The sequence below is a fragment of the Rhinolophus hipposideros genome (assembly GCF_964194185.1).
Source record: "Rhinolophus hipposideros genome assembly, chromosome: 10".
NCBI lineage: Eukaryota > Metazoa > Chordata > Mammalia > Chiroptera > Rhinolophidae > Rhinolophus > Rhinolophus hipposideros.
The window spans coordinates 12,202,393-12,217,850 of record NC_138056.1 but is presented as its reverse complement, the minus strand read 5'-3'; the positions used below and the strand labels follow the sequence as shown (position 1 = coordinate 12,217,850).

Sequence of the window (15,458 nt, the reverse complement as noted above, 5' to 3'; positions counted from 1 at the left end):
GAATTCAATGGACTTCTGTACGTTGATTTTGTAGCCAGCAACTTTACTGTATTCGTTGATTGTTTCTAATAGCTTTTTGGTGGAGTCTTTGGGGTTTTCTATATATAGCATCATGTCATCTGCAAAGAATGATAATTTAACTTCTTCATTCCCAATTTGGATGCCTTTTATTTCTTTCTCTTGCCTGATGGCTCTGGCAAGGACTTCCAACACTATGTTGAAAAGCAGAGGTGATAGGGGACAGCCCTGTCGAGTTCCTGAATGTAGAGAAAAGGGCTTCAGTTTTTCACCGTTAATTATGAGATTACCTCAGGGTTTGTCATCTATGGCCTTTATTATGTTAAGGTATTTTCTTTCTATACCTATTTTATTAAGTTTTTAAATCATAAATGGATGTTGTATCTTGTCAAATGCTTTTTCTGCATCAATTGATATAATCATATGATTTTTGACCTTTATTTTGTTTATGTGATGTATCACAATGATGGATTTGCGGATGTTGAACCATCCTTGTGCTACGGGGATGAACCTCACTTGATTGTGGTGAATAATCTTTTTAATGCATTGTTGTATTCGATTTGCTAGAATTTTGTTTAGGATTTTTGCATCTGTATTCATTAGAGATATTGACCTGTGGTTTCTTTTTTTGTGTTGTCCTTACCAGGTTTTGGTATCAGGGTAATGTTGGCCTCATAAAATGAGTTAGGGAGTACTGACTCTTCTTCAATTTTTTGGAAGAGTTTGATCAGGATTGGTATTAGGTCCTCTTTGAAGTTTGGTAGATTTCATATCTTCCAAATGGTAGATTGGTGAAACCATCTGGTCCCGGACTTTTGCTTTCAGGAAGGTTTGGATGACTGATTCAATTTCTTTACTGGTGATCGGTCTGTTTAGATTTTCCAGTTCTTCATGGTTCAGCCTTGGAAGGCTATATGTTTCTGAGAACTTGTCCATTTCTTCTAGGTTATTGAGTTTGGTGGCATATAGTCCTTCATAGTATTCTTGCATGATCCTTTGTATTTCTGTGGCATCCGTGATAACTTCCCCTTTTTCATTTCTGATTTTGTTAATTAGTGTCTTCTCTCTTTTTATCTTAGTGAGTCTAGCCAAGGGTTTGTCGATTTTATTATTTTTTTCAAAGAACTAGCTCTTTGGCACATTAATTTTTTCTATTGTCTTTTTGTTCTCTATTTCATTTAGTTCTGCTCTGATTTTTGTTATTTTCTTTCTTCTATTCACCTTGGGTTTCACTTGTTCTTCTTTTTCTAGTTCTTTAAGGTGTAACATGAGGTTATTTATTTGGGATGTTTCTTGTTTCTTGAGATAGGCCTGTAATGATATAAATTTCCCTCTTAAAACTGCTATTGCTGCATCCCCCAAATTTTTGTAGGATGTGTTTTCATTGTCATTTGTTTCTATGTATCGTTTGATTTCTCCTCTAATTTCTTCTTTGACCGAGTCATTCTTTAAAAGTATGTTGTATAATCTCCAGGTATTTGTGTTTTTCCTGGTTTTTTTTTGCAGATGATATCCAATTTCAAAGCCTTGTGAACAGACAATATGCTTGGTATGATTTCAATCTTCTTAAATTTGCTGAGGCTGATTTTATGCCCCAATATATGGTCTATCCTTTAAACTGCCTTTCTCTGTTTTCTTGCATCTCGTTGAGTGTTTTCAGAATTGCAATCTGGAATTCTCTGTCATTTAAGTCACATATTTCCATATGTTTAAGTTCCTTTTCTGGAGATTTTTCACTTTCTTTCTGAGCTGTCTTGTTGCCTTCATTATTCATGGCAGTTACTGATTTATTATTTCTCTTCCTAGACATCTACAGGAGTGGCTTCTGCAATGGGTTGATAGGAAGAGGTCTTTCTTTTGTTTTCCAATAATTGTTGGTAGAAGGTTTTATTATCTTTCCGACTGTAGCCTTTTTTTCTCTCAGACACAGTAGTGCTATGTTTTCTGTACTATTCCAGCTTATGACAATGAGGCGATTCCTTGGGAGACGAGCTTCTCCTCTGTTAATAGTTTGCCTGGGTCACCAGGCGCAGTAGCCGTGTGGGTATGTGGAGAGCTTTTGAAGTTCCAAAGCTCTTTCTGCACCAGATTCAGAGCTCGTCTGTTTCAGCAGTTCTGTTTACTCCTGTAGCGATCCGCCCAGGTAGGCGGGGCCAGGGGCAGGGTGAGTTGTTAGAGGTGGCCCAGAGTAATGGCGGCTACCGCCACCACAGCTGGTCCTGCTTCCACAGCTCCCTCCCCTTTGGCGGAACTAGTTGGGCTGCGAATCTGTGTCTGCGGTCCACAGTTCTCAGAACAGCAAATATCCTGTCCTTTTGATGTGACACTGCTACTTTATCGCTTCTAGCGCCGGGCAGTTGGGGGTGGGGCGAGCTCTGGTAGGGTAGGATGGGGGCGTTAGTCTCGATGCCTAAGGCTTTTGTTTTCTGCTTGGCAGTGAGGGCTTAAACCACCGTTTTCAGCCTTCTTCCCTCAGTCTTTGCTCCGAGGTCTCTGCCGTGAGTGTTGGGTTCAGCCGTGTTATATGCTTCCCCTTCAGCCCTGTGGGCCATAAGCGTAGCCCTAGCAGTCCGAGTTCTTCCCTCTCCCTCAGCTGAGGTAGTTCCGGGATTCAGAGTGCTTGGAGCACTGAGCTGGGTATGCGTCCTGTGCCAGGGGGCTCTGTCCCCGCACTTCTCCCTTCCCTCCTTTCCCGCTCCCGCGACTCCCACACCTGGAGGTGAATTCAGTAGTGGGCCTCTTCGTCTTGCCTGTCTGCTGTGCAGGGAGTCCTTTGTGGAGTTATTGTTGTGCGATTAGTTGTAAATTCCAGGGGAGCTTTACAGAAGCTCACCTCACACCGCCATTTTGATGACATATCTTCGGCATACTTTTTATATCTAAAGGCTATTTGTTTTGTCTTATTAGCAGAAAGGAAGTCTGCATTACATTTAGATTCACAAAAACATGAAATGTCTGATTTCTATTTTTTTTTCCAATATTACTTCATAGGTAACACCCCCAGTTTTCTGGGAATAATGGAGGAACGCCAAGTGCTCCTCAGACATGTCTGAAAAGTAAGCACATAAAAGTTTCTTCTGTATTTCTGTAAGTGGTTTTATTTTACATACATACTTTGGTTTCTCTCTTACATGCAAACTGTAGGTGTCCATATGTATTTCTCCTTTTTTTATTAATCACATTTCAATTTCCTGGTGGGCACCCAGCCTCTCCTATTCTGGGTGGGTTTCTGTTTCTGCCCCCAATGGTATTTGGTGACATCTTCATGGTCAGTCACCAAGAAACTCAGTGATTGCTTTCTGAGCAGACAATAGTAATGTAATGATGTACCTCTGGGATTTTGCTGAAATTATTGGAAAAGAAGAGTTTCTTTCTACTGAGGTTAATCCTCTGGGCAGATAAAAGTTCAAAACTGCTCATATCTCTCATTGCCTACACACACACACACACACACTCACACACACACTCATACACACACACACACACACACGAGGTAGAGCAATTAAGTTTGCAAACTTATTGCAATCACGTTGCCAACCTTTTTTGATATCAGAGGGATTATTCAATGTGAATTTGTACCAACTGGACAGTTAACCAAGTTTACTATTTGGAAGTGCTGAAAAGCCAGTGTGATAAAGTTAGTTGAAAATTACCTGAACTTTTCCCCAACAATTCATGGCCCTTGCATCACGACAACGCACCAGCTCACAGGGCACTGTCTGTGAGGGAGTTTTTAGCCAGTAAACAAATAACTGTATTGGAACACCCTTCTTATTCCCCTGATCTGGCCTCCAGTAGCTTCTTTCTTTACCTTCTTTCTTTACATTTTGATGACATTCAGGACACCAAGGGTAATATGATGACAGCTTTGATGGCCATTCCATCAAAATGGGATCACTTTTGGGATCTCTTTTGGGAAAGAGTTCCCAAATTGCTTTGAAGAGTGGACTAGGCACTGACATTGGTGCATAGCTTCCCAAGGGGATTATGTCGAAGATGACCGTAGTGATGTTCAGCAATGAGGTATGTAGCACTTTTCTAGGATGAGTTTGCAAACATAATTGCCCTACCTCGTGTGTGTGTGTGTGTGTATACATACATATATATATATATATATATATAATTTTTTTTTTTTCCTACAGTCTTTCTTCATTAGGTAACACATTCGCTCTAAATCTCATTTTCATGTTTCTAGTCATGTGATGGACTTTCCATTCCCCATGTAATTGCTTATGTTGCTTCCTCTACTGTCTCTCATTCACTACTTGGTACTTGTCAGGATTCTTAATGTTCAGTTGAAATTATCCTCCTTTTCTCTGTTTTATACCCAGAACACTGTCTTGCACAACATATTCACAGAGTAAATGTATTTGTTGGAAACTCTCAGGTCTATTCTGGCCTTGGATGGCCAGAATTCCATTTCAACATGATGCACGTATAACACAGAGTCATTAACTTTGTTTATAATTGGTTTTCCATCTTCATGATGACTTTCAAGATCTAATTCTCAACAGCTAGGTAGATATGTGTTTGCTTCTTTCCCGTTTATTCCTCCATGCTAACATACAGAATATTCTGTTAGTGGTTAAGTAAGTTGCTTTGAGCTGGTTAAATCAAATTAGATGACAAATATCATAATCCAATGTTATATATAATAATTTACAATTTTGAGAGCCAATCTATACTTTTCTTGGAGACATTTTCAAGATGTACAAGAACAAATTACATCCTTTCATTTTGTGTTTAATCAACTCTTTAGTAGAACCGTTTAATTGCTGACATAAATTTTTCCACTGGGATTTGGATACAGAGTATGTGTTCCTGTTGTGAGATTAGAAATCTATTCTCAAAGCCTCGAAGCAAAATATAAAAGGTCCTGCCTTATCCCAGGGAACCACAACCTTCTTAGAGAGGCACGACTTTCTTCTATGAGAACAGAAGGGCTACGTAAATGGATTACAAAAAATGTTGCAATGGCTCAATATTGTTTTATCTTTAAGTCTCAAAATTAATTTTTCCAGTGAAAAATGGACTAAAGCTGACAACAGTGTAGTAAGAAGGCAAATGAAAAAGATAGTGTTCTTATTTTAATCCTAGGATATTAGTGCTTGGTAGGATTTTAAATGCTTTTCTTCTTATAGTCACATATTTTACATATAACAAAATGATGTTTTGAGAAAAACATGCCTAGAATAAAACAAGTTTAAATCCTCGGGGTATTTCCAATAAAACCACAGCAGCAACAAAAAGTGCACATTTAACATTTGATAATTTTAAAACAAACCTCAGCATTATTGGAGGGGCTTTTAAGAAGAAAGGAGACAACAAAGCTATCACATGGAAGAGAAAAATAAAGTTTGTTATACACTGAAAAATCTTTGATTTGACATCTAGGATGAAGTTTAGGATGTGGAGCACTCTGAAAACAGTTCTTTCTCTTGGGATTTAGTGACCATCCAGAACTTCAGAGTGTTCTTTTTGCAGTGTTTTATTGCATCTACTCTGTTACTTTGATGGGGAAACTTGGCATGATTTTGTTAATCACAACCAGTTCCCCCTTGCACACTCCTATGTACTTTTTCCTCTGCATTTTGTCCTTCATCGATACATGCTACTCTTCCCTCATTGCCCACAAAGTACTTGTACCACACAAGTCCACAAAGTGGACTTGGTTTCCGTTAAGAAGACCATTTCTTACAATGGCTGTGTTTCACAGTTATATTTTTTCTGCTCTTTGGTTGACATGTTATCTTTCCTCTTGGCTGCCATGGCTTATGACCGCTATATAGCAATCTGTAACCCACTGCTTTATACCACTATGATGTCTAAGAAAATTTGCTGCCAACTTGTTATCGGAGCATTTTTGGGGGTCCCATGAGCTCAGTTATTCGCACCACTAATACCTTCCAGCTGTCTTTTTGCTCCAAAGAAATAAACCATTTCTTTTGTGGTATCTCCCCACTCTTCTCTCTGTCCTGCACTGACACTTACAAACATGACATTGTTCTTGTTGTCTTTGCTAGTTTGGTGGAAGCGATCTGTCTTCTGACAGTTCTTCTCTCTTATGTGTGCATCATAGCAGCTATTCTTAAAACAGGTTCTGCCGAGGGAAGAAGAAAAGGGTTTTCCACTTGTGCTTCCCATCTGACCGTGGTCACTATTTACCATGGTACCCTTATTTTCATTTATTTGCGCCCCAGCGCTGATCATTCACTGGATATTGACAAAGTGACCTCTGTGTTCTATACATTGATTATACCCATGTTGAACTCCCTAATTTACAGTCTAAGGAATAAAGATGTCAAACATGCCTTTAGGAAAGTCATTAGGCAAATGTTTCTTTTTTAAGAAACCTTGAAAATGAGATTGACAGCTTTTCAACAATGTCTATTTCTTGAACTTTAGTTCTTAAAACTGTTGGAAAAGTTAGTTTTTATGGATGTTCCCCTAATCTGTGGATAATGAAGTCTTAGCCATCAAAAAGGGCATGATGCCATGAATAATATCATCTTTTCTGACAGCACCAGTTTAGTCCCGGATAGGGAGTGTGTTGGATAAGCACACACAGAGCTGATAAGGAAATGATATTATACAGATATGAACTCAGATCAGTTTTACTTCAAAATCTACTTTTTATCTTTAACCTACTCCCATTGTTATCATTTTCTTAAAATGAATATAAGTAAAAAACAAACAAACAAACAAAAAAAAAACGAAAGAAAGAAAAAAAACCCTGGTATCCTAACCATATGTAAGGCTATTAAAATCTTTAGAAAATATTTAAGAAATAATGAAATATTTTGATTTGTGTTAAAACTCTGTTCAAACAGTGATGCTAGACTAGTGATTTGCTGAAAATAGCATGTTTTTAATGTGTTGTTTTATTCTTAGGATGTTTTGAAGTACAGAATACTTCATTTTTTTATTTTTTATTTTTATTTTTTTAAAATTTATTTATTAGTTTCAGGTGTACAAGACAAGGTAATACTTAGACGTTCATCATTTATATCCCTCACACTGTGAACCCCCCTCCCCCCATCCACTATCCCTCCGACCTCACACTGAGCCATCACATTATATATATAAAATTATAGTTGGCCAGAATACTTCATTTTATACACTGCTGGAATATATAAAATTAGGGAAGAGGATTTAAATAAAAAACCTCATGTAACCCATTACTCTGTCCCCGTGAAACCAGAAAAGAGTGTCTCCATGTCCCTTTCTTGGAAACCGCCCAAAATAAAATGAATACTCTTGTGTACCGGAAACTGTATTATGTTTTTATAACTAAATAAATTCCTAATTGAGTACAGTGCAAACAGCATATGCAATAAATTGAGTTTTAGGAATACTTCATAGGATTACCTAACATCTATCTACTCAGCAATGATCACCACTAAAATTTTATTTAGAAATTTTAATTCTAGTTTATTTCACAGATACAGATACACAGAGCCAATATAGACGATTACAAATGAAACGATAATGTAAATACTATCGTGTTCTTTGTTTTTTTTTTCTGTTGAAAACATTATTAACTTAACATATCTTCCTTTTACCTTAAACTATCAATTTCATTTCAGGTTTTAAAAAATTTAGTTAATTAATTAATTAACTTATTACATTTATTGGGGTGACATTGGTTAATAACATTATAGATTTAAAGTGTGCAATTCTATAGTATATCATCTATGTATTGCATTGCATGTTCACCACCCAGAGTCAGTTCTCCTTCCATCACCATATATTTGATCCCCTTTAACCCCTTCTACCACCTCCTCCCCCTTACTCTTTGGTAAACATTTAATGTTGTCTGTGTCTATGAGTTTTTGTTTGTCTTGTTCACTTGTTGCTTTCAGTTTTATATCCCATATATGAGTGAAATCATACGGTTCCTGACTTTGTCTGTCTGACTTATTTTGCTGAGCATGCTGATGTCAAGATCCATTCATATTGTCACCAATGACAGTATTTCATCTTTTCTTATGGCTGAGTAATGTTCCATCATTTCAGCTTTTTAAGTTTATTTTAATTTTAACTAGTACATATGATTCTATGAGCACACCAAAGGAGATCGAGTCCTCTTTTCCACTGGCCTTTGGAAAAGGTCCAGGTACTTTATCCCCAGCTTCCATTTATGTGATTTCTTTACATTTGTCAAGAGCACTACGTGTGTTCTCCAGAGTGAGGGCAGGAAGGGAAATTCAAAGGTTGGTGTGCACTGTGAGGTGTAATATAAATCTAGAGCTTTTGATCCTGGAGATGTCTGCTGATATAACTGGGTAATGATGATGAGGAAAAGAGGATCCTAGAAGATTTTTACGTCAGACAATTATTTTCCCTGATTTTTATCATAGCCAAGGACAAAAGAAAGAAGCGCTGATAGATTTCAACCAGGATGAACATCCTAGAGTAGAATTAATGAAGAGAGTTCCTTTTTGCATTCTATTTCAGGTTACACTCATTAATTTATTAAACAAACATTTTAGAATAGCATCCTGGAGCTGAACATTGTCAACAGCAAAGCAGAAATGATGGTGAACAAGACAGAGAAGGGATGTGCCTTCATGGAAGTTTGAGTTATGACAGGAGATTTTCAATATATTCCTATTTATTTATCTACTAACTATATATTTCTAAGTGTATGATGGGATATTTACAGGGTGAAACTATATAGTACATAGGAAGGAAACAAACAAACCTAACTTAACCAGTAACACTCTCTTCTCACTGTGCAAGTTTATTAAACCCATTATATGCATGCATGTTTAAAGGCATCTTAACGACGCTAAGTTAAATTGACATGGGTGTGATTGCCATTTTCACGATACCTCACTGGGACATACTACTAAACAGAAAAGAAAGGTATAAAAAGACCGTCCTTGCAAAAGAACAAAGTGGACCTATTCTTATTTAACTTAGTTTGGAGAGAAAACTAAGATCAGTAATTATTGCTTCTTACACTCAATTTTAGACACAAACATAAGGAACAGAAAATATCCAGAAGATTGTACTGGTAAGACTATAGGAACCTATGTCATAGTACCTGAACTTTACCTCTGAGAATCTTTCAATAAAACTTTGGGGTGAAAACACTGGTTCACCCAGAACATAATTTAGTGCCAATTGCTTTTTTCAGGGCACCTTTCACATCCTTATTCCTTAAGCTATAAATCAGTGGGTTTAACATGGGTATGACAACTGTGTAGAAAACAGAGGCCATTTTGTCTGTGTCCATGGAATAACTTGAGCTGGGTCGAAAATACATGAACAAGAGTGTCCCATGGAATATCGCCACAGCAGTTAAGTGGGAGGCACAGGTAGAGAAGGTTTTGCGTCTCCCCTCTGCTGAGTTCATTCTAAGGATGGTAGTTATGATGTAGCTGTAGGAGAGGCAGATAGTGATAATACTGAACCCCACAACACAGCCAATGAAAGTGAACATCACCATCTCATTGATGGATGTGTCTGAGGACGAGAGGGCAAGTAAGGGTGGGATGTCACAGAAAAAGTGATTGATGATATTAGAATTGCAGAAAAGCAATCGAAATGTGCAGCAGGTGTGGATTGCTGAATCCACCAAGCCCACAAGGTAGGCAATGGCTACCAGCTGGGTACAGATGCTCCTGGACATGGTAACTGTATAAAGAAGTGGATTGCAAATGGCTACATAACGGTCATAGGCCATGACAGCCAACAGGAGACATTCCACATCTGCAAAGGCGCCAAAAAGAAACATCTGGATGGCACATAAATTATATGGAATCCTCTTTTGCTCAGATAAGAAATCAGCCAGCATCTTCGGAGAGACAGTGGAGGAGTAGCAGACATCACAGAAAGACAGATTGCTCAGGAAATAATACATGGGCGTGTGAAATCTGGGGTCCATATTGATCAGCCAAACCATCCCTAAATTGGCAATCACAGTGATGCTGTAAATCAGCAGAAAGAGTACAAAGAGCCCCCGCTGCACATCCTGTCTGCCAGAAAGTCCTAGGAGTATGAAGTCGGTGAAGCCAGTGCAGTTCTCAACAGCCATAACTCAGGTCTGGGAATCACTGCGTCTGAAGGAAGGGATGGAAGTGGGGGGTAAAGTCAAATTAATCTCTTAATAGTAAACTGCTAGTCCTTTCTATTTTCCAGTCATTAGAAGAGGAGATAAACACCGCTAGTTTTGCTTAAGAGAATATGACTGTCTTAGAAATATATCCAATTTAGTATAAATTGATGAAATGATAATTATAATAACAATGCCTACATTTGTATAGCACTGTATAGAGTTTGTAGTGAACTTTCATCCAAAATAAATCATACTATTTTCACACCAACTTATGTAGTACTTATGATACTTTTTGCTATTTCTATCTTATATTAAGAAATTGATGTTCTCAGTTTTCTAGGCAGTCGTTCTTATCGTTAGCTGGTCCAGATAACCACATGTTCTGACAAGATTGGTTTTGTTTACAGTGTTGTAGGAACATTGTTATATCTTGTAATAGAGAAGCATAGTTATGAGAGGTGCAGGTAATAAATATACTTCTTTGTTATTTCCTCATCATCCAAAATTGTTGAGCAGGTAGAGCTATTGCAGTTTCCTAGATGTAACATCCCCCACTATTCTATTAGCCCCTCAGGTCCTATTCTCCCTTAATAAACCAGGGTCTGATCCAGGACCCGCTGAAGCAGGGAGGATGGTGGTTGCCAGAGAAGAAGTTTGAAGATTCTCCATGAACGATGATGAGCCAGAGTGCAGTCAGGAAGATGACAGGGTTAACAGTGCCTCCTCTGGCAGCTGCTGAGCTGAGGGCAGATTATGAAGAATGTTTGAGACCTGATTGTAGGGATGCTATTAGCACAAGTGACAGAGAGGGATAAAGAGCGTATGGGTTACTGCGTGAGTCCTTCAACTCTAATCTACTGGAATCCACATGGTCTATTCTCCAAAAGATCTGCTCTGTAAGACACATTTAAAAGTACTCATGGTCCACAGTCTCATTACTTTAGAAACATTCATGTCTAAACTCTGACACCATCCCAAGTCCCTAGAAATTGTTATATAACTTTGTTGTTTTCACTGATCCCTATTTCACTTGAATACCAGTGAATCCTGCCTCCCTTCAGTGGTGTTGGTGGTCCTTGGGGGCCAATGGAATTCTAGGTCCCACTGCTATATTCACCCAACCATAATACCATGTTTCCCCGAAAATAAGAACTACCCAAAAATAAGCCCCAGTTAAGATCGTCAGGCAGATGGACACATTTAGTACTTTATGACAATGTTCCAGAAGAAGATGACATGACTCTATTTGAATAAATGTAGATTGTTGTACATGAAAATTAAGACATCCCCTGAAAATATGCCCTAATGCCTCTTTTGGAGCAAAAATTAATATGAGAGCTGGTCTTATTTTTGGGGAGACATGGTATCATATGGTTCTGTGGGAACATAAGGAAAATGAAGTTGAAAGTAGGTGAAAAACAGAGAATATGTGAATAAAATCTAGTGATAAATGTGCAGGTTTTCAAACCCTTGGCCTAAATATCTGTTCCTATCATCAAAAAATATGTTTTCTTCTAAAAATGAATACACATATTTGAAATAAATAAAAGAATAGGTTAGAAGTTTACTACAATAAAATACATCTAACCACCGACACAATCCATCTTTATACTTTATTGTAATCCCTGGTATCCATGTACATGTACTTCAATTATGTAAATTAACGAATCTATGTCTTTTTGGTTTTTCTGGTATCACTGGTATCCATAGCATAATAGTAACTGAGCAACTGTCTTCTTATAAACTCCTTCTTCTGGAAAATGGTGTCTACCCCAAGGCCTGGACCATTATCTCACATGACGATGCTGCCAAAAATAACGTGGTTTAGTAAGTGTCCCTGTTACCAGAAACAAGAAAAGTAGGGCTTGTGGGTTGCTAAAAATATCTCTGTTCTACAAGCAACATAGTATTTAAGCAAAATAAAAGATAGCCATTTAATTTAAAATTCTGTTTATGTTGTATGCTTTATTAATTTTACAAATATATTTTGAAGACGTGTTTTCAAAATATGAGATCTAAAAATTAATGAAATCCTGCAGTTATTTACAATCTGATAGTAAGTAATCTTTGTAGAAAACCTTTTAAACCTTTATATATGTGTGTGTGTGGTGGGGTGTAATATATATATATATATATATACATAAATATGTATATATATGAGATACATATATGTACATATATAAGATAGATATATATATATCTTTTGAAGTCACATACATATAGTTCTCAATTTTTTAAAAAGCATGTGAATTTTCAGAATTAAAACATCCCTGCACTAACACCCTGGGCAATAACAACATAACAAGCATTTCAGTGACAGTCCTTGAGCCTTAATGCAAAAAGATATCCAACATGCTAATTTCGTATGTTTTTACTAAAGCAAAACATTGATGTTGTCACTGACAATGGTATTTCATATAAGTTAATAAGTGAAAATTTTTATGATACTGTTTTGGTGTATGACAACTTTAGTGTTTACTAAAACATTGAACACATTTTATAGACCTGTTCTATCACTCATCTTCACTGGTTTGAGGCCATGTTTATAACCCATTTGTATTACTGACCTTTGCTGAATGACAAATCCTTTTTCCAGAGAGAGACCTGATAAAAGAGGTGAAAACAATAGACTACATAATGCCAACTTGCTTATCTTTTCATTTTAAGCTGTCTTCTCCATTGAAATGAAAGTAGATACAGGAACAATAAATGTTCTTGAGATATATAGCATTCTGTCTTGTTTCTATGTATGCATTATATTATGTGTCTGTTGATACATGAAAAATTTGAATGTGGTCGGTTTTCTGATTTCTTTATATTTGGCAACTCAGAAACCTACCTGTGATGAGCAAGTCTTTCTGTGATGGGCTCTGGTAGCTGAACAACATAAGCTGATCATGTGTTACTTTTACTTAGTGACATTTGGGACTTAAATCCCTAAAGCCTCTGCTCCCCCACTTCTCTATTATGCAAACACATAATTAATTAGATTTCTAGTTCTGATTTTCCCCAGAGAACATTGCAACAACTTTAGCAAAGGCACAACTTTTAATTTTTCACACTTACACCAAATTGATCAACATCAGGTAAAATTATTTTTATAGTGTGATTCATTGTACCCCGAGTCTATTCCACCTTCCTGCAGTCAAATCAGACTGCTACAAAAACTCAAATGTACTCTCTATTGATTTATTTAATCTCAATTCTTATTTATCATAATAAATTTATTAAATAAATAAATAAATTTATTTAATAAATAAATTTATTAACTAAAATAATTATTTTAGTTAATTATTATTATCCTTAATTATGTTTATCCTATTTCCTTCATTTCTGAAACAAACTCCATCACCTTCCCACTGAGAAGTATAACAATTCTCCAATGTTTAAATATTCTTTATTGTAATTAAGCATGTGTGATTCCATTTCTCCAACTAAATGTCATTCAGCTGGATTACAATTATTTTATGACTATAACATCCACTATATTTAATATACTTTTTCTTTCATGATGTTTATTTTATTCAGCTTTGTGTCTTCTACTACATTGTAAGTTCCTTAGAAATAATAGCAGTGTTTGGCTAATTTCTATATATTCTGCAGCCCTAGTACCAGACTAACGCAATTAATGTCTAATTTAATATTTATTCTTAAATATTTAAGTAGACAGACTGGTGGGTGGTGGACAATGGTAGAAATATAGAGGATTTGGGTTACTGTTTCAACTAATATAGATCATACATGCATATGTGCATGGAAGAGGATTTAAGAAACACACACATGCACAGAAGTAATAGACAACAAAAAACAGGCAAAGAAACAATGGAGACACAGCCTTACCAGAAAACTAAAGATAGAATGACAGGAAATCCTCATGTATCAATAATCACCCTAAATGTAAATGGCCTGAACTCACCAATAAAAAGGCACAGAGTAGCAGATTGGACCAAAAAACTAAACCCAACCATATGCTGTCTCCAAGAGACACATCTCAGCTACAAGGACAAGCATAGAATCAAAGTGAAAGAAAGGGTGGAAATTGACACTCCAAACAAACGGTACCGAGAGAAAATCAGGTGTAGCCATAATGGCATCAGATGAAACAGACTTCAGGGTGAAAAAGATAACAAGAGACAAAGATGGACATTTCATAATGGCAAATAGGACTGTACAACAAGAAGACATAACAGTCATCAATATTTATACCCCCAATCAGGGAGCACCAAAATACACCAAGCAACTACTAACAGAACTAAAGGGAGAAATTGACCAAAACACAATTATACTAGGGGACTTAAATACATCATTGGCAGCTATGGATAGATCATCCAAACAGAAAATAAATAATGAAATAGCAGTCCTAAATGATGCATTAGATGAAATGGACATAATTGACATACACAGAGCACTTCATCCTAAAACATCAGACTATACATTCTTTTTGAGTGTACATGGAACATTCTCAAGATAGACCACATATTGGGACATAAAATCAGCCTCAGCAAAATTAAGACGATTGAAATCATACCAAGCATATTCTCTGATCACAATGCTTTGAAATTGGATATAAAATGCAAAAAGAAAGCAGGATAAACACAAATACATGGAGATTAAACAACATACTTTTAAAGAACGACTGGGTCAAAGAGGAAATTAGAGGAGTGATCAAAAGATACATAGAACAAATGACAATGAAAATACATCTTACAAAAATTTTTGGGATGCAGCGAAAGCAGTTTTAAGAGGGAAATTTATATCATTACAGGCCTATCTCAAGAAACAAGAAAAATCCCAAATAAATAACCTCATGTTACACCTTAAAGAACTGGAAAAAGAAGAACAAGTGAAACCCAAGGTCAGCAGAAGAAAGGAAGTAACAAAAATCAGAGCAGAACTAAATGAAATAGAGAACAAAAAGACAATAGAAAAAATTAATGTGACAAAGCTGGTTCTTTGAAAAGATTAACAAAATTGACAAACCCTTGGCTAGACTCACTAAGATAAGAAGAGACAAGACACTAACAAAATCAATAATGAGAAAGGGGAAGTTATCAAGGACACCACAGAAATACAAAGGATCATCCAAGAATACTATGAAGGACTATATGCCACCAAATTCAATAACCTAGAAGAAATGGACAAGTTCTCAGAAACATATAGCCTTCCAAGGCTGAACCATGAAGAACTGGAAAATCTAAACAGACCGATCACCAGTAACAAAATTGAATCAGTCATCCATAACCTTCCCGAAAGCTAAAGTCCTGGACCAAGATGCCTTCACTACTGAATTCTACTAAACCTTCAAAGAGGATCTAATACGAATCCTGCTCAAATTCTTCCAAAAAATTGAAGAAGAGACAGTACTCCCTAAGTCATT

General features: G+C 36.6%; 1 protein-coding gene and 1 pseudogene across 2 annotated transcripts; one reads left to right on the top strand and one right to left on the bottom strand.

Moving 5' to 3' along the window:
* The first annotated feature begins 4,014 nt into the window (after positions 1–4,014).
* Positions 4,015–6,366, top strand: LOC308503363 (olfactory receptor 5I1-like; annotated as a pseudogene). The gene is made up of 2 exons: positions 4,015–4,041; positions 5,448–6,366. The product of its transcript is annotated as an olfactory receptor 5I1-like (transcript).
* A 2,755-nt stretch (positions 6,367–9,121) lies between these two features.
* On the bottom strand, positions 9,122–10,060 carry LOC308504313 (olfactory receptor 5W2-like; the record flags this gene model as incomplete). Its single annotated transcript, XM_081064661.1, has 1 exon — positions 9,122–10,060. One exon carries the CDS (start codon positions 10,058–10,060, stop codon positions 9,122–9,124), a length of 939 nt encoding a protein of 312 aa, XP_080920787.1.
* Positions 10,061–15,458: the final 5,398 nt, after the last annotated feature.